The sequence below is a fragment of the Plectropomus leopardus genome, chromosome 22 (assembly GCF_026936395.1).
Source record: "Plectropomus leopardus strain MGB_pleo_1.0 chromosome 22, ASM2693639v1, whole genome shotgun sequence".
Taxonomy (NCBI): Eukaryota; Metazoa; Chordata; class Actinopteri; order Perciformes; family Serranidae; genus Plectropomus; species Plectropomus leopardus.
This window is the reverse complement of record NC_142197.1, coordinates 7,434,228-7,456,842: the sequence shown is the minus strand read 5'-3', so window position 1 is coordinate 7,456,842 and position 22,615 is coordinate 7,434,228. Positions and strand designations below refer to the sequence as shown.

General features: G+C 40.8%; 1 protein-coding gene across 1 annotated transcript in view; it reads right to left on the bottom strand.

Moving 5' to 3' along the window:
* sema3c (sema domain, immunoglobulin domain (Ig), short basic domain, secreted, (semaphorin) 3C) overlaps nucleotides 1-22,615 on the bottom strand; it is a 51,879-nt gene that overhangs the window by 16,314 nt on the left and 12,950 nt on the right. The window contains exons 3-7 of the mRNA XM_042511205.2: nucleotides 12,100-12,260; nucleotides 11,372-11,434; nucleotides 6,301-6,420; nucleotides 3,086-3,176; nucleotides 76-195 (exon numbers count right to left, since the gene is read on the bottom strand). Coding sequence (XP_042367139.2) covers nucleotides 76-195; nucleotides 3,086-3,176; nucleotides 6,301-6,420; nucleotides 11,372-11,434; nucleotides 12,100-12,260 — 555 coding nt within the window. The remainder of the gene's footprint in view (nucleotides 1-75; nucleotides 196-3,085; nucleotides 3,177-6,300; nucleotides 6,421-11,371; nucleotides 11,435-12,099; nucleotides 12,261-22,615) is intronic.

Here is a 22,615-nt window from a genome sequence, read left to right as displayed (position 1 = left end):
TAAATAAAAGTGTTATTATTGCAAACAAGTTGATATATGTTGTTTCAAATCTTTAAAAAATGCTTATGTGCTCACCACTAAGCCACTTAGAGTTGTGCTGGTCTGTCCGCACTGCATTTCTCTTAGTCAGGCTCCTGAAGATGGCAGCATCTGTCCCCATGAAGTCAATGTACATGCCTGAGAACAGCTCCTGGTCTAAAGGAGACAAACAAATCAACAACATGCTCACTTACAGAATCAGGAAAACAAAAATTTACGCTGCCTCTAGGAACCAGCCTCAGACATTAGATTAATATGGATAAAATACCCCAATATTTTACCCCTTGACTGATTAATACTGTTAAAGATACAGTTCAACCCAAAGGAACTATTTTCTTTTAACATAAAAGGAGTTTTTTAAGCCCAAAATGAGGTGGAGGTAGTCCCAACATGATGATATACACACATATGCATGTGTACCGGGGCTACAATCGGCTAAAGCAAACACTTTTTTATGCGCGGAAGAGTCCTAATAATTATGCGTGTTTCAAGAGATTTTGGTGACACTACATCGTGTAAGAGTAAAGTTACTGGCTTTTTCTTCCAATAAAAATCCCCCAAAATTATCCAAAAGCACATTTTTTCCAAAATTAAGTGTTCTAGTATAACAGAAAAAGAAAACTAATGTGTAAAGTGATTTTGGGGATACTACACTGTACAGGAGGGAAGCTACTTTATATTTTTGTAGTATTTTTTTTTAGGTTTTGTACATTGCAGACGGTCCAAGCGTTCATCTCACAGGAGGCTTCACATGTAAACAAACATTATTTATCTAGCTTGAAGAACGGTTTGAGTTGATGAACATTCAGTTGTAGCTTGTTTTCTATTTTACTACAGTTAGAAAGAGGTGCTGCTTGTGTTTAAACAAATTGCTTATAAGTTACTGATGTGAGAAGTTCAAATCTGTGAATATCTTTCCAACTTTACCAAACTGCAAAGTGCTGACTTCACAAACACATAATGCTGTTTGCAATTGTGTTTGTAAGTGCCAGCTGGTGATATAAACTATATTAGAACATAGAAGAAGATGAAAAGAAAACTAATGATAACAGCATTGGCTTTCTTTCCAGTTGCTGGTACCTGTCCAGCCAAAAACAGCAACTATTTTCTTCCTCTGCTGCGGTTTTGCCAGCACCTTTCTCAGTGCACTGTGTTGATTATGATACAGTGGCAACACATCGGGCTAATGCCACAAATGCAGTCACAAATGAAAGAAAAACATAACGTGCAGTGCTTGATTAAAGTGTTTCCCATGAAGAAACATGTCAGAATTTTATCAAGAGCTGGAGGTGAGATGAGAAACCCTGATTACACCTGCCAACAGTATCACAGCGCAGAGGGAATTGTGTATTTACAAGGGATCGAACAATACTGGTTTGATAACGCTTATTAGTAGTTAATGAGACTGCTAATCAATATTTGGAACCTATATGCATTTACAATAAAAATGAAAATCTTTCTGTCAACATTTAGAATTTGGAATATAACAAAATCCAACACAAAACTTAGTTTAAATGCCTTAGTAAATGTTTAATCCAAATTGAAACTTTCAACAACATTCGCGAAGAGGAGTGTCTCCAACACTCAGCAACTCACACTAAAACGATCTAGATTAATAAAAACCACTAAAGGTAAGAGGACATATGGGTTTTATTGATTTTGGGTGAACTGTCCCTTTAAGATTGTTCTATGAATGGGTTTACAGTCTGTGTGTGTTCTGCTGCTAATAACAGACTCTGTGTTCTCCACAGCCGCTTCATGCTCTTTGTCATTCCTCCACTCTCACTTCATCATCCATCAGTTCCAGACCATGTGTTTTGGAGGATGTGGGGCGAGTTCGGGGAGGATTAGGGGTATGTGGCCCACATCCAAGCTGCCCTGCTAAGAAGCGAGCGTTGACAGCACTCAGACAGCCACACAAGGGTCCAAAACACGAGGATGGAGAGATGAAGCGCAGATTTTATCGAGCCCAGACACTGGCTCTGATTCTCTGAGGCCCGGAGAGCCGCATCGCTGCTTCCACGGCTTTGCCTTCAACCTCGACTCTATTTGGCAGAGCTTCTTCCTTCCTGCCCCTTTAGGTTATTCAACCCTCTCCTCTGGCTCCCTCCTGAAGGCGCTCACTAGCTGGCAAAGCTGCTGCTGACATGGCCATGCTCAGGTGTCAGAAAGCGGAGCTGAGGGTGCAATGTGTCGCCTTTAGCCGTGTCAACAGCAACCCAACACTCCTCGACCAATCAGAGATCAAAGGAAAGAGAGGGTACGGCCTGACCTTAAACCGCTGGTGTTTAGATGTGTATTTAAGTCACGCTGAAATCTGAATTCTTCTCACTTTTGTGCAAAGACATTTAAGCTTTAATGATACAGACTGACATTTGCCTGCTGGTGTTGCTTGGAGACGAGGTCCTGCGTGAGGCACACAGAAAGTGCACTAATCATGTTACAGTACTGACACTGTCAATCAAAAACATCCTCCCCCTTATTGCCACGCCCCCTTTTAGTCCACTGACATGAACCCAAACACATACCTTGACGCACAAGACAACCATGCCAAATTTCAGCTGTCCCTCCTGGGGCAAAAACTGTGGCCACCAAAGAGTGGGAAAAATTTTTGGGCTTAAACAACCAACCAGCCACCCAACTGACCAATCAATCAACCAAATAACCACCCAGCCAGTCAATCAACCAAAAAACCAACCAGCAAGCCAACCAAACAACAAACTGACCAGCAAAACGAAACTACCAGCCACCCAGCTGACCAATCAACCAGCCATCAACCAACCAAATAACCAACCAGCAAGCCAAACAACCAGCCAGCTAGCCAACCATCCAACCAAACAACTAGCCAACCAACCAACCATTGAGCAAACTAGCCAGCCAACTGACCAATCAGTCAACCAATCAACCAACCAAACAACCCGGCAAGATATAGAGCTGCTGGTTGCACCTAAAACTAAATAAAATACAAATTTCTTCTTTTTGGTTGTAAATTTTCAGGGGTTTTGAAAATGCAGAGTTCCTGAAGGTGGCGGTAGAGGGCACTTACTGAGCATTACGGAGACTGTATTCACTTGAGGGTTGAAAGAGCATCTCCCTTTTCCAGATTCAGTCCTTGAGTCAATGTGAAATACTTGTTCCTGTAATGGAGAAAAAAAGGAAGTCAGAGATTGTGGAGACAGTTTTATATGACAAGTTATTCCATCCGGTGGGCTCTACTACAATAAAACTGCGTGTATGAGTGAACCAAATGTCCCAAAAAGTAGCCCTGCTCAAGTTTCCTTCCATTTCGGTCTGTCCTAGCCTGGTCTACCTTAACTGGCCCATGTTGGACAGTAAAAAGGACATTCCATTGGGGAACAGAGGAGGAATTTCCCTGCTAATGTGTTGGCTAGCCATCCCTCCATCTCAGGTGGAGTGGCTGCCAAGTTTAAACCCCCCTCCTTGTGTGGACTGGACGGTCCAGACAACTTGGGTAAATTATTGAGCCTCCTGTCCGATTTTATTTAGGTCTGGCCCATAGTGGTGGTGGTGCTTTCTTGAATGGGGATGCACTTGACATCAGCCGAGAAGCATTTTTCCAGGAAAATGTGTCTGTTTGCCAAGAGGTGGACTGATTCCATCTGGTAGACTCTGTTATTCACCTCCACACTTCAAAAAGCATCCGTTTTAACAAAGCATTTGATGTTGCAATGAACCGTTAAAGCAATACTTCACCCAATAAATGACCATTTGTATATCAATTGCTCAACCCATGTTACTATGAGTTTGTGAAGAAAACTTTGTTTTTCTTGCATGCTTCCACAGTGAAAGAATCCAAAAGCTGAGAAAAATTCCTGAAGAATTGAAGTCATAGGGTGCCACGCTTAACAACAGCAAAACTGTATCAAATCATTAGTTTACAAACACTCGAACCACTCATGCATTATTATCAAAGTGTCATTCATCCAGCCGTATACTCAGTAATTTCCAAACTGATCCTTTCTGAAGGGGGACTGCACTGAAAGTGAACTGAAAGTGAAATGTATTTATATTCTGTTCACAGCCAGACTCCACTGACAGTGATTTTACCTTGTTGAACACAGGAGCTTCAGGTCTACCACTGCCTAAGTCAGTTAGTATGTTTGTGTTATTGTGTGACTTTGGTGTTTTAAAGGGTTAGTTTGGATTCAGCAAATTTACACAATAACACAAATGAACTAGCGACTGAGGCAGCGATAGACAGCAGCTCCAATGTTCAGTGAGGTAAAAATACTGTTTCTGTAAATGAAGTGTGGCTTTGAAGAGAGTTTGGATAAGTTTTACTTTTAATTTAATTCCTGGAAAAAATTGCTGTCTTTTTGGGAGTTAGTCAGCATAAGACTGAATAAATGAGACGTGGGTTATAATGCATGAGTTGTAGAGAGTTTGTAAATATATGTTTCGATATGATTAATTTGGTCGACTTTTACTCCAATTCATCAAATTTTCTCATTTTTTGGATTTTCTTTCCTCTGAGGCATGCAGGAAAAAAACCTCACAAGTCACATGGTTTGAGTAGCTGATACAAAAATGATCACTTGGGGGTTGTAGTATTCCTTTAAACACCCACTTTCAGTAAAAATGTGTTTTATGTTTGTTAACTTGGATTATTCCTTGAAGAAGTGACAATTGTACTGATGGATGTTTGTGTGTAAACTCTTTGAAAGCAGTATAACACCTTATAAAAGGTTTAAAGACTAAATAAAAGACTAATCAACTCAGTAGGACACAAATTTATTGCGGTGTATAATTCACTATGCATTTGTGTAGAACCTTTGAAAAGTTAGGCACTAAAACACATGTTGCAGCCTCCCATTCAGTTGCACAATAACAAAATAGTCTGGGGCAAATTTTCGGGGCAAAGGTCCACACTGTGAGCTCGCCGTCAACCTCCTACTCAAGCAGCTTGTTACAAATAACAGATCCCTTTCGTTGAGACACTGACATGTTTGCGCTACAAACAGAGCAGTCTGCCTTTCAAACAAAAAACCCCAGTATGACAAAAGGCACCGCGGTGCGGAAAGAGTCTGGTTGGGAGCTCACTCGCTCCGCTTATTAGTGTTTGGCAGCGTGGGCAGCGGTCGGCTGTCTGTGGCTAAATGTTCACTCAGTGAGCACTTTTCTCCTGGAGGGCTTTCCCGTTCTCACTTCCAGAGCAGTGTGGCCCCGGAGATGAGAGCACAGCGCCCAGAAATCAGCCCTCCATTCCAGACACAAGAGCTCCATTTTCTCCCTCTTATCCCCAGCATCTCCTCTCATGTGGCATCAAACTGAGGACATGAAAACTTTGCTCAAATAAAGTTCTGGAGTCTTTTTTATCATGTGGTGACATGTCTAAATTCCTAGTAGACCACTAAAAGAATGTGCTATTGTTAGAAACAGTCGCTATCTGATGTCTGCATGAATTTCATTTCAGACAAAGATAAACTGAGATCAGATTAAAGCAATTTTATAAGTGCTGGTTGCCATCCACTTTCCAGTACTTGGAGACTCTGAATTATTGTAATGTTGTACTCCTTCCGGGTTGTAAAGAAACTCTATTTCACACTATTGTATTATTATTCACGTTATATTTTGTTTTGAGCCTCGACATAATTAAATAAAAACTGGTTTATATAAAAAAATACCCCTAAAGACATTTTTATGATCACTTAATCTCTCCCTTACAGAAAATGATTTCTGTTTACTTGCTCTTGGTGGCAGTATTACCACTGCTCTGGTTTTATTGTGCTTAAGGGTGACGTAACAGTCAAGACTATTTTTAGGGAATAACAAAGAAGAAATGTTCTGAATTATTGTCCCAACTGAGGAACAAGCACATGAATTACACTAACTCAATTAAGTTACTCTAATTGGATTCATTCCTTTTTAAATAATCACAGGGGAAACACTGCATATTCTTCTTTTACTCATTATTTTTAGCTTTAAAAAACGCCCCATCACAAAACCTCCTTCACATTTTTCCAATTTTAAGTATGATTTAAGATGAAAGGTACCATATGTTCTCATTTTCTCACTTTAAAGATCAAGTCAGTGGTGCAGCATCATTTAACAGCCTGCAATAAACCCTAAAGTATTTTTTTTATCAGACAACCAGAGTGAATTATCGAACAATCGCAAAGTTATGGTCTCAGCAGTTACAGTAAAAGCTGTGCTGACCACCAAGTCAGTGTCCCCAAAACATAGTTTATACCAACAAGATTTTGTATATTTAGTGAACTAAGTCAGTCATCGTGTTCCCACCTCTGGTCTGCGGCCCCTGTTGACGTACACGCAGACGGGACTGTACGCTCCGCTGCCACACATGAACAGATGAGTTCTGTTGTAAGGCTGCACCACGCGGATGAAGTTCCCACAGCCATGCTGGAACGTACAGATAAACAAAAAGAGAAACAGTGAGAGTTTAGTTGGTGAGACACAACAATAAAAATGCCACGTAGATTGATTCCAATGAAATGTTAAACATACAGTTATATTTAACTTTTAGAAGTCAGCGTTCTCACTTTAAAGTAAGATAATAAACAAGATGATGTTCCTCTTAGAAATGGAAATTTGAATTTATGGGCAATAAAATGCAACACTGCCAATTTCAATACACTCAGGAGTTGTGCTGCTACAGCCTAAGTTGGTCTTGTATGACCAGAAGCTTATGATGGCTAAATGTTGTATAGCCAAGCTGAAACATTTGGAGCTGAAAAAGGAAGCAAATACAGAAGTGACAAAAACCACAGTTCCTTTAATGGCCACTTGATGCTGGCTCAAAAGGCGAGTCAATCCTATCAGACTCTCATGTTACAATGCCAAACTTTACAGCAGAAATAAACATGTTTACAGCCTGATACAATAAATGGTTTTGGTCTCTATAACTAATTTAGATATTCATGACATCTGAGGGGGAGGTGATTTTTTTCCCCGAGTAAAGCAAAAATGAATGTGTAATGAGTTTGTCACACCACAGAAAAATGTGAACCCATCAAGCAAAATTTTAATTATTAAAGGGAACTGCAAATATATAAAATTAGGTTTCAAAATCTTGAAAAAATTAGCAGTATTCTTTGCTTTGAGGTGCTGGAGGCATGTCAGCTGAAGGAGCTGAAACAAAGAATAATCCCCTGCAAAGAGATAAAGACTCTCATTAGCAGCTAACTCAGAAGAACAAAGCCAACTCACACCCTGAGGAGGGGGCTGAAAATAGACATAGACCCCCATGTTAAAATGTCAAACTTTGCAGCAGAAATAAACATGTTATAGCCAGGTACAAAAAACTCCATGCATAATTTAAACATCTAAGGGGGTGCCAAATGCACGTTTTAAATATTGACAGGGATGTGACACCTAAGCACCCCCACAGCGCCACTCTTCTGTCCAAATTTGGTCACTTCTGGCTTCAAAAATCAAAGACAGCAACGGCCAAAATGCCAAACTTCAGGCTTAGAAACGAGAGTCCACAAACCAATGGGTGACTTCACAGTAGCTACCTCCATTATTCTTATATAGTCCATGTGTATAGTGTAGGTAAGTTAATCAGTGTGGTTACTTTATGCCTGTTCTTCACATATGGTCGTGTTACAGTAGTTCAAATGGCTTAACAGTAGTTTGGCTGCAAGTAAAAATGATGGAATAATGCTTAATGCTGAAGAGCCAATGCTCATCATCATATACTGCAACTTTATTGTTTTTAAACCTTCCATGAACCTTTAATGCAATAACTATATACTTAATAGTTGGCAACACTCCTCCAATCCATTACAGTGCTGTAAAAAATAATCACTTTCATATTCTCTTAATCTCAGCTATGACACAATGCACTGAAACAGACATAACAAGAGGATACGGTGTACTTCCTGGTGTACAGCCAAGGTGAATACCACATCCAGAACTTGTTTATCTCTCCTGAAGTATCCTGTTCCATATAAAGGGAGAAATTCAAACTTATCGCACTTTTTATGAGTTACATCATCACATGCTGCACAATCAAACACTCCTACAGCTCACTGGTCTGGTATTAAGGCCAGTGGAAAAAGAGTGTCAGTGGTATATGTGATATATCTAGGTAAGTCACATCATGGATCTGCCTCAATCTCTGCTTTCACTTCTCAAACGGCAGCAGCAGGAGTGCTGGCCTTTGTGGCCAATTAAGTATGAGTTTGCAGAAAAGTGAGCAGAGAAAGGAAGCGAGAGAAGAAAGAAGTGGGGAGGAGAGGAGCACGTATCCAGGGAGCCGTCAGGAACTTGGCCACGACTGCAGGAATGGCAGCTGCTGCAGCTCACGGTTGGTGCACAGCTCCACTGGGAGCTATCGACGAAAAACAACAGAATTTTCACTGTCACACACCCATCTCGGTTATTTATCTTCCTCCTCTTTATCTTTCCCTGTCTGTCTTGTTTTCTCCGAACTTTAATCACCAAGTCATCTCACATAACCTCTTTCAACCCATACACGCCCACTGGGTCTGGGGCCTGCACCCATATATTTTATCAAGTTTCACAGAGCTACATATATATACAGTATATACTAGGGATGTCAACAGTTAACCATTTATTGGATAACAGCCAAGAATATTTTTGAACAGTTATGTTTTTGTATGTTCATGAATGCAGCGCAGGCAGAGCTTATTTTGAGTTCTTTTTTTACTCTTTTTGTGGAGTTTGAGTCATGGGGTGAAACCATCGGTCTGGTCAGAACAGATTAGATCAATTGATGAGAGGAGCAGTAGTTGCAGAAAGCAGTTTTACTGCGTCTGGTGTTCTGCGGCTCCGTCTGTGCCCGGAGTAGGCTCTGCACTCCGACAGTGTGGTGCAATCAATAACTGAACAGTTATATATAATCCAATAGTGTTCCTAATAAACAGTCCAGCTCCAAAATGACAAAATCAATAAATATGTGTGAAACTCTGATATTTCAGCATGTTATTAAGGCTGGCTGTCTGGCTGTCAGCAGAGCCAACAACAACAAAAAAACCCCAACATTTACATCACAAAACATTTAAATTTCACCAACGCTAAAATGGATAGTATTTTGAAATGTGTTGCTAGAGTTCATTAGGTCCTTAAAGTGCTGCTTACATTTCATGTCATTTTGCACATATTTCCTCAAAATTAACCAGTTTGTTGTCGGTTAATGAGTAACTGGCTATCAAAAGCAAAATTTAACAACATTATATCACATATATGAAGCCACATCCTCTTTTATTTTCCTCTTATGTGTCCTATTCATAGGCACGCAGCCTTCATGACCGAGCCAGATAAAAAGCACCCAGCCTTACAGCCTCCAATTCAAGTGGTGATCACACTGACTTTAAGTGGAGGCTTTTGAGCGAGCAGCAAACAGAATAAATCAACCTGGTTGGTCTATATTTCTCTGTCTTTGCCACCCTGCGGCACAAATAATGTGTGGTTGCTTTCTGGAGCCCCTCTTGACCACAGATTCTATCGGAGATGGGGAACTTAATATATACAGATGTGTAGGGTAAACCCTCACAGAGGGATGGGGGCTTGGATTCAAATGAGGAAGCCTATGAGAAAGAAGAGCAGCATTATGGAAGAAAGAAAATGAAATATACTGTGGTGGAGAGGAAACCAAAAGATGGAAAAAGTGACCATGAAAAGTGGAAAAAATAGTAAGACCGAAAGAGAAAATGTAAGAAAAGAAGCTGGCAGAGTTATGAGTGAAAAAGGGATGACAGAGGGGAGACCACTGAGTGGCTCCACGCAAAGATGGCTCACCCAAATATTTGTGGGAGCCTGTCTGCAGCTGGCGGACTGTGACTCAGAACAGCACAAATCACTCAGTGACTGGAAACAGCTTCCTCTTTATTTCTGCAACAGCATGTCGTACAAGAGCCTGGCTCCATTACCCCAACTGCTGTCAGGGGATGGAGAGACGATGGAGAATGTAGGACAAACATGGAGCGCTGGTCGTAGTGCGATGCTTTATATGGTAACTTGTATTGTTACTTTTAAAATTAGGGTTTCAAATTATTTAAAAAGTTGCTCAAGAGGTTTCTTCTTTAAAACTTCCCTGTGTATTCCCTTGTACTCTGCAATGCGGTGTCTATAGGCAACTGCATTCCAGGACAACCCAATTAGAGCGAAAACAGAGGCGGAGGAGGAATCAGTCTTCTGAGTCCTACTGTACGCCTTCATTAAATCTTGTTGCAGCTAACAAGTGCGGCTCAGAATCAGGCCGGGTTATGAATTCTCTGCGTCAATGAGCTGCATCCCATTTGCAAGCTTTGATTCTGGTTTATTTTTTCTGCAGTCCTCTATCCTCCCACGCCTCACTCTCGTTCCTGACAAACTGTGCTGATGCCAGGAGGACTCCGGGCCAGTCGATCCCTGACCCTGTGGACATCTGCTGCCTGCTACACATGTGGTTGGACCCGACACAGGCTCACAGATGGGAGAGGGAAATCCCAGGAGGCGGCACGCACAGTTCCGCTGGAGACCCACTTAGAAGAGCGGATCTGGAAACAGCTGACAAAACCTTTAGTCTAGATCTCGAACATAACCATTAGGGGCTATACAGTTTTTCTGACCTGTCAATTTCTTATGTAATTCATTAGCTTAGCTACCATTAGCAACTTCAGTTTTTGCTACCAGTCCTCAGGTGACCGACTATAATGAAAAACTGACTTTCCACAGACTTTTCCAACAACCCTGTCCAGAACTTCATTCCAGTTTCAGTAGTATTTGTGCAATGAACATGTGTTAGGTTATAGTTTCAACATGTGTCAACACATTAAAGAACCACTGCCCAATCAGAAGTCGGTTTAACACTGGATCCAACCGTGTCAAAGTAGATCAGCTGCAAAATGGTTCAGTCCATTACTCCCACTGCTAGGGGTGATGTGGAAAAGTCTAAGTTGTGGCATAAACTGGGTTTTATGCAGTTAGGACAATGGTCAACTTTTAGTGAGGTGATTATTAGCCATTAGCTGCCTCTCCTTGCTAACGCAAGCACTTCTGGTGAGGGCAAAATTTCGAAAGATGCAAAATGCTCCAAAAATATTCCAGTGGCCGTATACACATGAGAAATGTCACGCCAAATATCTCATCGTGTTTGATGTGAACATGGCGTAAAACTGCACAAGCACAAAGACCCTTCACACACACTTTATGGAACAGAATATAAATGGGAGGCTAAATGTGCAGTATATTTACCAAAAACATTGATATTAGTGATATGAATAAGTAATCCATTAAACTTCGAAGCATGGGCATGTTTTACTGTTGGCACAGCAAATATTAGCAGCTTCATTCACTTGTTATTATTCATTGGTTGAACTGAGTTTGAACTGAACTGGATTCTTACTGTAGGATCCTTTCCTGCCATTTGGCATTCCTCTATCTTGCTTGTAGACGCCGGCCAAAACACCTGTCAGGGAAAACAGAACGGCATTTAAATTAGTGACAAGTAAGCCACGGAAGCCAGTCACAGATTGAGACTTGAATATATGCCCATATTGATGTTTGATCATAGCCTGTTAACACAGACAGAAATCACAGGGAAAAATTAGTGGAAAACGAACAAAACAAATGTTGAAAAAGTTTCACTTCTGATAGAAGTTTCTGTGTCAGTGATTACAGCCAGCTCCCGTCTGTGGAAAAATGTGTGTGTGTGTGTTTTCAAACCGGGGAGAAGAGGTGCTTGAAGGTCTAGTTCAATGAATATATCAAGCAATTACTTGGAAAAAATGGATGCGGTGCAGCACTCTCTAGGGGAACCTAAATGCTTTCCCATCTGTTTATGCACTCCATGCCTGTCAATTACGCTGAAGATAACTCCTTCACTGCATACAGAATCAGTTATCAGAGAGCTTGAGCATTTTTATGCCTCTTTTGAATAACCCCAAAATTGTTCTGATCGTTGCAAATGTATGGTAATTTGCATATCATTGCAGAGATTAGAATAATACCTGTGCAGCAGTTTTATGATGTGCCTGACATGCTTTTAAATTTAACAAACATTTTATTTTCTCCTTTGTGGTGGCGAGAGAAAAGAGATGCCAGTTTTGATGCTAATGACAAACATCTGCTGACCTTTAGTGTGCCATGGGTGATGTTGTTGATGTCCATGGAGAGGACATGATCTTTGCAGCCCACATACATCCTGTCCTGGTCCTCATCCATCTGCAGGATCCTGTAGTCCATGGCCTTGTCTGATATACTGTAGTGTTCAAAGGACTGGGAGGCCTGCAGGTCTGAGAGACACACAGAGAAGAAAATGGAAAACATTCAAACAGGCTTGTTTCCACACAGATAAGAGGAAGAAGTTTTCTCCTGCTTAAAGTAAATTAAACTCAAGAGAATCAACTCCATGCAAGCCCACATTAATCTCTCCAAAACAAGAGACCTCCAAATTAGGTTTCTGTGCATGACCCCATGGGTTTTAAGAGAGATCTTGAAAAAAAAACTCAGTGAGACTGAAGGATTGGGATGCTGCTCCTTAAACTTGCCAGTCCTCTGCTGTGGCAATTTCATACAAAGAGATAATCAAGATGTGACGCTGCAGCATTAGTGCTATAGTACAGATTATTATCCCTTTATACTTAGGAAAGGAAACAAACCTTAACACTTTTGGAAACAACTGAAAGAAAGCTATCCAAAACGGTCAAGAAAGACAAGTTTGCATTTAATTCCTGGTCAGATTTGTAGTCTTTTTGTAATAGTTTCCTCATGTGTTATTTATATAGTCTTTTATTAGATTGTCCTTGCTTTTAATAATACTTTTCAAGTGTATTTCAATTCCTTTGGGCACAAATGTGCGTACGAATGTCTGTATTGTCTGTCCGCAGTAAATCTCGCAAACTACTAGACCAATCAGCCTAAAATCCTGTGTGCACATTTCTGACTGTATGCTCAAGGACCTCTCTTGATTTGCAGTTGTTAAAAAAACTGTTTTATTGACTGTTTTACATCATCATTTACTGCTGACTCCTCTTAACCAGCTGCTGGGGGCTGCACCTTTTCTTGAAACATTTTGACCTTCGTCATGACTCAAAAACTGACATTCAATGAAATGTTTGGTCTGATGTTCAACCAGAGCATCTGCAGATTAATTTCATACCCGATATGTTATGATTCACTTAAATTAAGCATGATACAAGATGATAAAATCACCTTGAAAAAAGCCTGCTGCATTTTGTAACTTGTCATTATTGGATGAGACACACAGAATATATTGCCCTTGATGTTGATTTTAAAATGATTTATTACTAAGGATACCTCACATTTCACTTTACTTTCATCCAGTTAATTAAAAGAGAAGCTATGACTACAGAGTACATGTTCGGTGAAGATACAGTATATAGGCTGTTGTATGAAAACGTCTTCCTGCAGTCTCTTCAACTCATTAAAAGCGCATATTGTTCACACACACAAACATTATCAGACAGTTATTTTCAGCCTATTTGCTCCAGAGATAGAAAACTCTCAACCATACCATCAAAGGCCTTCACTGTCGAAGCCAAACTCATGCATATTTATCACTTTTTCAATCTGCACTGAGAGCAGGGGGTGTGGTGGGGGGGCGATGTGGATCTACACCCTCCATTTCCTCCCCTCCATTGACCCTCTCTCAGCTCTCTTTGTGTTCCTCCCTCTAATCAACAAACAGGTTGCCTGCGCTTTGCTTCTCTGCCTTGGGCTAAAGTCACATTTTCATTATTGTGTGACATACGCTTTTGAGAATGGGGCCTTTTATCTGGAGGGAAAGTGGCTTTTTCTGTGGCACCCCTCGCTCTGATCATAGACTGTTGTTTGGGGCGTCCGCCTCCTAAAGATTGGAGTGTTTAACTTTAAATAAAGACAAGTTAACCACTTCAGTCGCAGGAGAGTTTCCCACGTTTTTCCACAACATGTAAATTTCCTTATATGGTTAATGTCTTGAAGTGAGTATTTTTGAACATTGTATCATCTGAAGTGGGAGCATCATCTGGCGCCTAATGAAAAACATGCACACTAATACGACTGTTTTTACCTGACTTGCCAGGAACAAAATTAAAGGTGATTGCATCCTGTCAGGACGTGTGTTTAATAAAGAGAAATGTCTATAAAGAGAGATCGCATCAGCCTCGTGCTTCAAAGCTGTGGAGATAGCATCATGGCAGCCAGCGTCACAGAGAGCACTGTGCAGAGGCAATATTTTCCTAACACTGAGAAGGTTTAAGATGTTACACGCCTCGCTCTGCCAGAGTGCGAGCCACCAAGGGCGAGCGACTTGCAGCTAATTAAAAACACACAGGGCTCCAAATTCTGCCGCGAACAAAAAAAATCTATTTTATACATCTTCTCAAAATAAGTTCTTGGAGGTGATTCAGAAAAACATTTCAGACCAAAATATACTGTGCCTAATTTTTTACACATGAAGGTGAAAAAATCTTAATTAAAACCCTCTTCTCGCTCATTTTCCTGGCAGCTGTCATTAAACGTACAGCTGTTTATAATACATGGTGTGAGCGGGAGTTTAACAATCGCACATAATAGCCTATACAGCCTCAGTGGTTGCGTTAAACATCAGTGGATAGAAGCCAGAAAGCCCACAACCTTTTCAAATATGTATAATAGGGGTGAAAAAGAAGGCAAGAGGTGAAGGAGGAAGTATCTTTTGTGAAGCTTTCTTTCCTCTAACTACAAAATGCAAAGCAGACATTTTCTAGCTATAATTAGCAAAGCCTTTGTTGCTATAGCTCGGGCCAGTTAGGTACAAAGCTAGAAGGAATCAACAATATAAGTGATTCATAGGTGACACTGTACGTCACTAGGAGGGTTTCAATTAACCCTAAAATTGCACAAATTGAAACACGATTTCGAAAAAGCTCCCATTTATTGCAATAATGTTTTTATGCTCCCGTGAGGTAGAAATTTACGTGATTCAAAAAGAGCCATTACAAAACTGCAATGAACACTCTTTTTGCTTTGATAGGTCACATGATGCTTTGGCTATGCGCTTGTCGGTGTGAACTGGCTCCCTCGGGCGTGATGCAGCAGGCGCTACAAGAGGTTTTATTGCATTGCTCAAGTTCTTCAAAAGTTGAGCAACTCATTGGGAAGTTTTGAATCCACTATTCCTCTGTGGACTGTCACCTCCCAGAAATCCCTAATACGTGTCCGCTCGCATAAAAAGCCTACGTCGACTGGAAATAATGACAGCTGGTTTGGTGGCTGCAATAAAAATAAACCTGCTAGTGTTTTGAACATCCATCGCCATACTTAGAATTCTATCGTGAGAGAAGTTGCTTAACATCACATATAAGATTTAGTTGGGTTTTTACTTTATGAAAATATTGTGGAAAATTACCAAATTAACCCTTCAAATGTTACAAACTGGTAATGGTAATTCAACATATCACAAAAACGTCACAAAATAGTGTGCTCAGCCTACTGATAGACTCTAGTCAGTGATGCCATAGTAATTTAAATTGTCCATCCTGAGTTTAAGAATAAAGCTTAATATATTTACTGTATCTTTCATGGCAAAAATGTCCTTTTTTCATTTAAATTTGTTCAATTTGTGCTCTACAATATGGGTCCTATGACTTTTAACACCCCCCTATTGTTAATTGACTTGGACACCATGGCACGGTCGTGTCTTTATAGCTCTACTGTTGACTGGATCCCTCCAGAACATTCCACAAGGGGGACAGATTGTTCAGAGGGGTGTGGTGTGGGGTGAAATAACTGTTTAATATTATGGTGAACTTTGTATTGTTTTCTCAGTGGGGGGAAATAGGAGACTTTCATTTCTTTCGTGAGGGTGGAAGGCCAGCTAAGCCCAGAGCTGTGATGGGACGCGGCAGGGGTGTGTCACACAGATCCAGCTTATTCACCGAGAGACAGGCCGACACCCTCTGGAGCCCACATACCGCTGGATCTAGTATCTTCTCAGTGCTCTGCTTTCAATCTCACACAAACATATGAGTCATGCCTGCACTGCTGCAACACTGGAGACCAACATCAAAAGTTCACATTGCCAGATGGTGCACCTGCTCCGTCAGGGAGAGGCGGGGGGCTGCTCTGAACAATTGTCAAGGTTTTTTAAGTCATTCAATACATGCACTGGGACTATGTGTTTACACAATCAATGCCAGCTCATAACCTTCGTATGAGGTCTTTGTAGAGTGAAATTGCTACCAGTGTTCGATCCAAATTCATCAGCGGCATCTTATAAAGGGTTTTGGCACCACAGCCTCACAGTTTGCACACATTTTTATAATTAGACGTCAGGAATGCCAGTTTATCAAAACAGAAAAGTTGGAGCACGATTGTTTTTTTGTTTTTGTGTCTGCGATGAAGAAATCCTTTGGACCACATGTAGTTCGTTAGTCTTGAGTTTATATGCATTCCTCATTGTTGAGGACACACTTCTCCTGAGAGGAAAGAGTGTCAAAAGTGTTTGTGGACGTCATTACTCAGGCCAGCAGCTTGTTGTGGGCAGTGTTGTTTTGGGTATGCAGATTTAAAAAGAATACTCACCCTCCAAATGACTATTTGAATAACAATTACTCACCCAGTGATGCATTTAATTAGTTAAGAAAACTTTGTTTTTCTCGTATGCCTCCATTGATAAGAATCAAAACACAGGAGTGTGTGTTATTGTGTGACTTTGGTAAACCAGAAATAACCCATTAAAGTCCCACTAAAATGGAAGTTAAAGTGTTTTTAGCATTTGTACTGTGACGTATTTCCTAGTGAAACAGATTTTTGAGGTGGTGTACAGAGTACAAAGAAAGAAATAAATCAAATCTTTCAATAATATTGGACTTCCAAAAAGTGGACCAGCTCAAAGTTCAGCATAATACAGAGGTACTGCAGACTGTTGGCTCCACACACACCTCACTCACTGTTAGATCTGGTCAGCAGCGAGGAAGGTATGAAGGAAATTTTGGAACTGAAAACAAAGCTTTTGCCCACTGATATCCAAACACACATCTCTCTTTATCTCTCCTCACACTGCTCTAGTACACAGCAACAACAACCCACAAATGGTAAACTGTGGTTTCATATGACTGGTGTGGCTCATTAGTCGCCCAAAGTCTCATTTTAATGGATGAACTTTCGTAAATGTGCCTTGGTACAAGATAAGTCACCAAAGATATTTAACCATTTTCCCTGGTTTTACAGAAAGAGAAAAGATGTAACAATTCTCAGATACCGACTTTTAACTTAAAGTCAAAAAGTAAAAAAAACAAACAAAAACTAACTGATCGAGGCAGCCGTCAACCAGCAGCTCCTGTGTTCAGCGAGGTAAAATTACAGCGTTTGTCAACGGAGTCTGTTTTTGAAGAGAGCATGGATGTGTTTCACGTTTAGTTTAGGTCTCCATTGGAAAGGGCTGATTGGGGAGTCCTGAGCATACGACAGGATAAATTTGATTATACTGCACAAGCTGTGGTAAAATTTGTAAATGGATGTTTTGATCTAGATTTGCTGTTGTTGTGGTCACCTATGACCTCCATCCATTAAGAATTTTCTCAGTTTTTGGATTCTTTGCTCACCATGGAGGCATATGAGTAAAACAAAGTTTTCTTAATGAATAAAAGATAACTTGGAGTTAATAATTGATATACAAAGGTGTGTGTCACTTGCAGTTTGTTGTACTTGATTCCCTGTTGTTAGTGATGTTGTTTGTTTTAATGTCGTTTTGTCATGGTTGTTTTTGTCTGATGGTTACCACAGACAAAAAGAGAATTTACAAAAAGATAACCTTGTTGACTAAATCTGTATTTGGGGGGTTAAGTATTCCTAAATGTATTTTGTGGACACTGAAGGAAAGAACAAGAAATAATAGAAAAATGCACTTCCATGTTTTGCGAAAAGAAAAAGGGTTCTGCAGTTTTAGGGATGATATTTTATGCAAAGATATTAAGGTGGAGACCGCACACTTGATAGTTGGATTGGGAAAAGCTGACGTAATATGAGTGATGAAATGTTGTTTTGTCTGTCCTACTGCTGTATTCATTGCAGATGGAGAAAGAAAGAAACTGAAAAAAAGAGAGGAAGCAGGGTCTGAGCATTGACAGTTGGTGTGTTTTCTATTATGTATGTGGGCAGGTGGGCCTTACAGATCCCTGTGGAGCTCACAGCAGTCCCCTGTGTCCTGCCATTGACTTTGAGCTTTGACCCACGGTGCCCTATTGGTCAGACTGCAGACGAATGGTGATACAATACACCCTAATCCATGAGATGGACAGTGGGGTTAGCGGAAAGGGCCAAGGTGGCGGCTAGAGAGCTGAGACTTTCTCTCTCTTTGATGTGTTTTTGTGTGTGTGTGTGTGTGTGTGTGTGAAGTGATCAAGCGGAAGCAGCACAAAAGCCTTTTGTTGGGCAGAGAAACAACAGCAGTCATTCAATATTAAACAGCAGGTTGCTTTCTTTGCTGCAGAGGACATCCTATTAGACGAAAACTTGCCTGCTCACATGGAGGAGCTTGTAGTGCAAAAAAAGAAGAGCTGGTAGATTAAAGTTATCCTTAATAATTATTTGATGGCCTGATTAAAAGGTTAAAAGAAAATCAATCGACAACAATTTTAATAATTGATTAAATTTCTAAAGAGGTGTTAGGGAAGGCAGAAGAAGAAGAATAGTAAAAATCAAAGCAGCAAAGGACCAAGATATTCTGACTCCGCCAAGTTTAGATGAAAAAGGTCCTCCTAAAAACAAGTCTTTCCTCTATGTTTTAAAAAAACAATTCGCGTTCATATGATAACATTGTGAAAACTATCCTCCTGTACATGGATCTGCAAAAACAACGGAAAACGCTGTGATATGCCAGGTCAGTACTTGGCGGTGTAACTTTGTAATGACACCATAGAAGAACACCACGTGCCTGCGCAGAAAAGGGTTCTATAGAGTGGTGAGTATAAACAAACAAGAAGACGATGGCGAACGCATGCACGAGAACTCGCTCATGGCTATTCGTCTGAAACATCTGTTACACGACGACAAAAGGGGTGGTGTTTTCAAAAAGTTACACTCTGGTTTTAGAAGTTTCAGAAGTCTGTGTTTTAAGGCCCCCAAAACATTGTTGTCGTGTGAAGGAAAGACCAAACTGCAATAAAAGGTTCATGGAAGAACTGATGCTGCGTGAATGGCCCCTTAGTCCCTCCAACAGTGCCTTTACATACGCAAACTGAGGAATTGCAATTTCTGGGTCCATCTTGTGATGCCACTGGGCCAAAAAAAATGTTTTCCCATAGCAGTAAATTGTAAAAAAGACGTCTGTAAATCAGTGGAGCCGTTTGGCAGGTAAAAGTCTGTAGTGCATCTGCTCTATTGGCCCAATGATGCAGATGAGTCGAACTTCTTTATCTCAATGTGCCACTGAGCAAAAATTTCATCAGAATAAACAGGGCCCTGCCTCCACTGTTGTAACCAGTTGCAAGGAAATATTCACATTTCCATTCTTCATGTTGGGTTAAAAATTTAGATTAGATTATATTGTTGGGTTTTGGACTATTGGTTATTCAATAACATTATTATTAGTTAATGACGGCAGAACGTACTTTTTGTTTGTGCTGTCACTATGACCTTGAAGAAAAGATATCCGAAAAAGTACAAGCTGTGATCATTGTGGCGGTTAATTTAGCCTTCCGTAAACTGTTGGAGAATTGATTGTTCATGGGCAGTTGGTCCAGGGTAATAACCCAAAGAGGCAACAAGCCACAGAATCTCACAGTCTCGCAAAAAAAAAAAGAAAAGAAATGAAAAACATCCTCTTTTATGTGATTGTGGTAAAAAGCCAAGTACAAATAGAGCAAAATGTGGGCAAAAGAAATGGACCCGTTCATATGCCCTTGCTTGTGAGGCAGCAATTAGAGTGCAGGGTTTCATTGCTCACGTAGCTGATTTTTTGGCCTTCTCCTGTTGTGATTATACTGTACAGCCAAGAGAGGAAAGGCAACAACCACAAGGAAGCTTCACCAAGGTTTTCAACTCATGAGCCTTCCTGACTGACAGTTGTCTGATCATGCAAACAATTTTGGAGGCCGTGTTGTACAGCACTGCCTCCAGCAGTAAACAACATGTCCATAGTTCTGGTTTGGGATGTCCATACAAGGAACGGTTTGTTGTAACGCAACGTCGTAAAAATGAGAGATTCACTGTCACTGGAAAGTATGTGGGATCTTTATGAGAGAGGCAACTGTAGTTTTGGACCGCCCAGGACTGAGGTTTGAGCAGCCGGTGCCAACTGACTCTGCGGTGTCACATCAGCAGCCTTGGGCTTTTCTTCCGATCTGATGAGATGCAAGAGGTGGAAGAACACGAAAGGAAACAGTGTGGCATCATGGTTTAATGTGTCATGAAATGTGGTTAAAGAGAAGTGGCTGAAGGAATACTTCACCCCCAGATGACCATTTATATATCAATACCCACATGCTGAATTCACAAAAGAAAATTTTTTCTTGCATGCCTTTGGTGAATAAAGAATCTAAAAACAGAAAATTCATGATGAATTGAAGGCATAGGCATTGTACAAATGCGAATAAAGCAACATCAAAACTAATCATCACCAATCATCTGTTTACAAACTCTTTTACAACTTGTGTAGTATGATCCAAGTCTCATTTATCCAGCCATTTATCCAGTCATATGCTCCGTGTTTCCCAAACAGTCCTTTCCAACGGAGAACTGAACTAAAAGCAAACTTATGTATGCTCTGTTCAAAGTCAGACTCCATTGACAAAAACAGCAATTTCACCTGAACACAGAAGCTGCTGGTTTACCACTGCCTTGATCGGTTAGTTTGTGTTATTGTGTGACTTTGTTGAATCCCTTTCAAAATCAAAATCACACAATAACATGATCTGATGAAGACAGTGGTGGACTCCAATGTTCAGCAAAGTAAAAATGCTGTTTTTGTCAATGAAGTTTGGCTTCAAAGAGAGCATCGATTGAGTTTCACTTTCCGTTCAGCTTGTTTCAACAGCCCAAAATTACAAAACCGATCAGTCCAAAAAACATCCCATTGGATAACTGCTATTGCGCAAAAGTCCTGCTTCTCTGAAAATACAGACTTCTTGTGCTTAGAAAACCCTGTCACCATTTACTTCATTTGTCAACAACACTGGTAAATGTTTTGTCTTAAAACACCAACATTTGGTACAACGGATCGGCTCAATTGCCACCAAAAAACTGAAACTAACTGCAGAGATCGTGTGTATTTTCTGAGACATTGGACTTCCGAGCAATGGCCTTTTGATCATCAAAAGAGGCTTTTTTTGGAATTACTGAGCATATGATGGATGAATCTGACTTGAACTATGCTCCACTAGTTATGTGAGAGTTTGTAAATTGTTGTTTTATATAGTGTTGCTGTTGTTAACCGTGGACACCTATGACTTCAATCTATCAAGACATTTCTCAATTTTTAGATTCTTTATTCACCTTTGAGGCCTGCCAGAAAAACAGTTTTCTTCAGGGTGAGTAATATACATAAGGCCATTTGGGGGATGAAGTGTTTGAAAAACACAGCTGTAGTTTATCAGATTCAACACATGAAAATCCAACTGCAGAGAATCTTCTGTCTCCATAAAAAGGTGATAAAATCAGCATGGTGCAACACTATGGTGTTATTTTGTCAGAACATTATGGAAGCAGGGATGAGCAGCTTTAAACAAATTGACTGGAGTGTTGGGTTTTTTGATTTAACACCAGTGTCTGAACACAAGCCAAAAGGTCCCCACACCTAATTAACACTTCAGGCAGTGGACAGTGGACCAATTACAAAGCAACCTCGATGTCTCCCATGCAAATACAACCCTCATCACTTGGCTTTGTACCTGAAAGGCCAGAATGAATAAATTAACTCCATGCTAATGAAGCTTGCTTTCCATTCAGCTAGAGGGGAACCTGTTCTGTGGTTGTCAGGGGCAGCTGGTGGGAGGACCCCAATCACCCGTCTTGATAAATATTGAAGCGGGGGTTTACACCGCCCCCTTACAATTCATCTCTCCTCACAAGATTGAGTGGGTTTCATCACGGAGGCCTGACTTCAAACTTGGTGCCAAATGCCATTGCTCTTTGTCCTGACAAGAGCTCTTCTGGTTCAGTTCTGGATGGCTGCACTTACTAAACACAGCGCTGTACTACTCACACATACTGCACCAGCAAAAGACTTTATCCCAGCAACTGGCAGGCCCCTCTAGAGATAAGTAATGGCTGTTACCCGAATGAAACGGCCATCCATTCTCCTTAGGGACCGGCCTAGTGGTATACAGTAATGACTGGTGGCATATACATATGGCAGAGGGAAGTTAAGGTGTCGTTGAGACCACCCAGGACGTCTGGCTGACAGAGTCGTCCGATTGTCTGTCCAAGAGACATACTCGGCATTCTCAGGCAGGCTGTGCTCAGCACTCAAAATGCAAACAGCATGCGCAAACTTACTGTACTGCAACTACTTGCCGTGGACGGAAGCCAGCCTTGGCTTTCTGTCAACTACGTCCCATTAATTTTCCGATTGTTGTCTGTCACCAATTATCTATATGCAGACATTTGTAATGGGAATCATATGGCTGGACAGCAAGCCTGAACTGTTATGTTTGCCTCCTCTCAC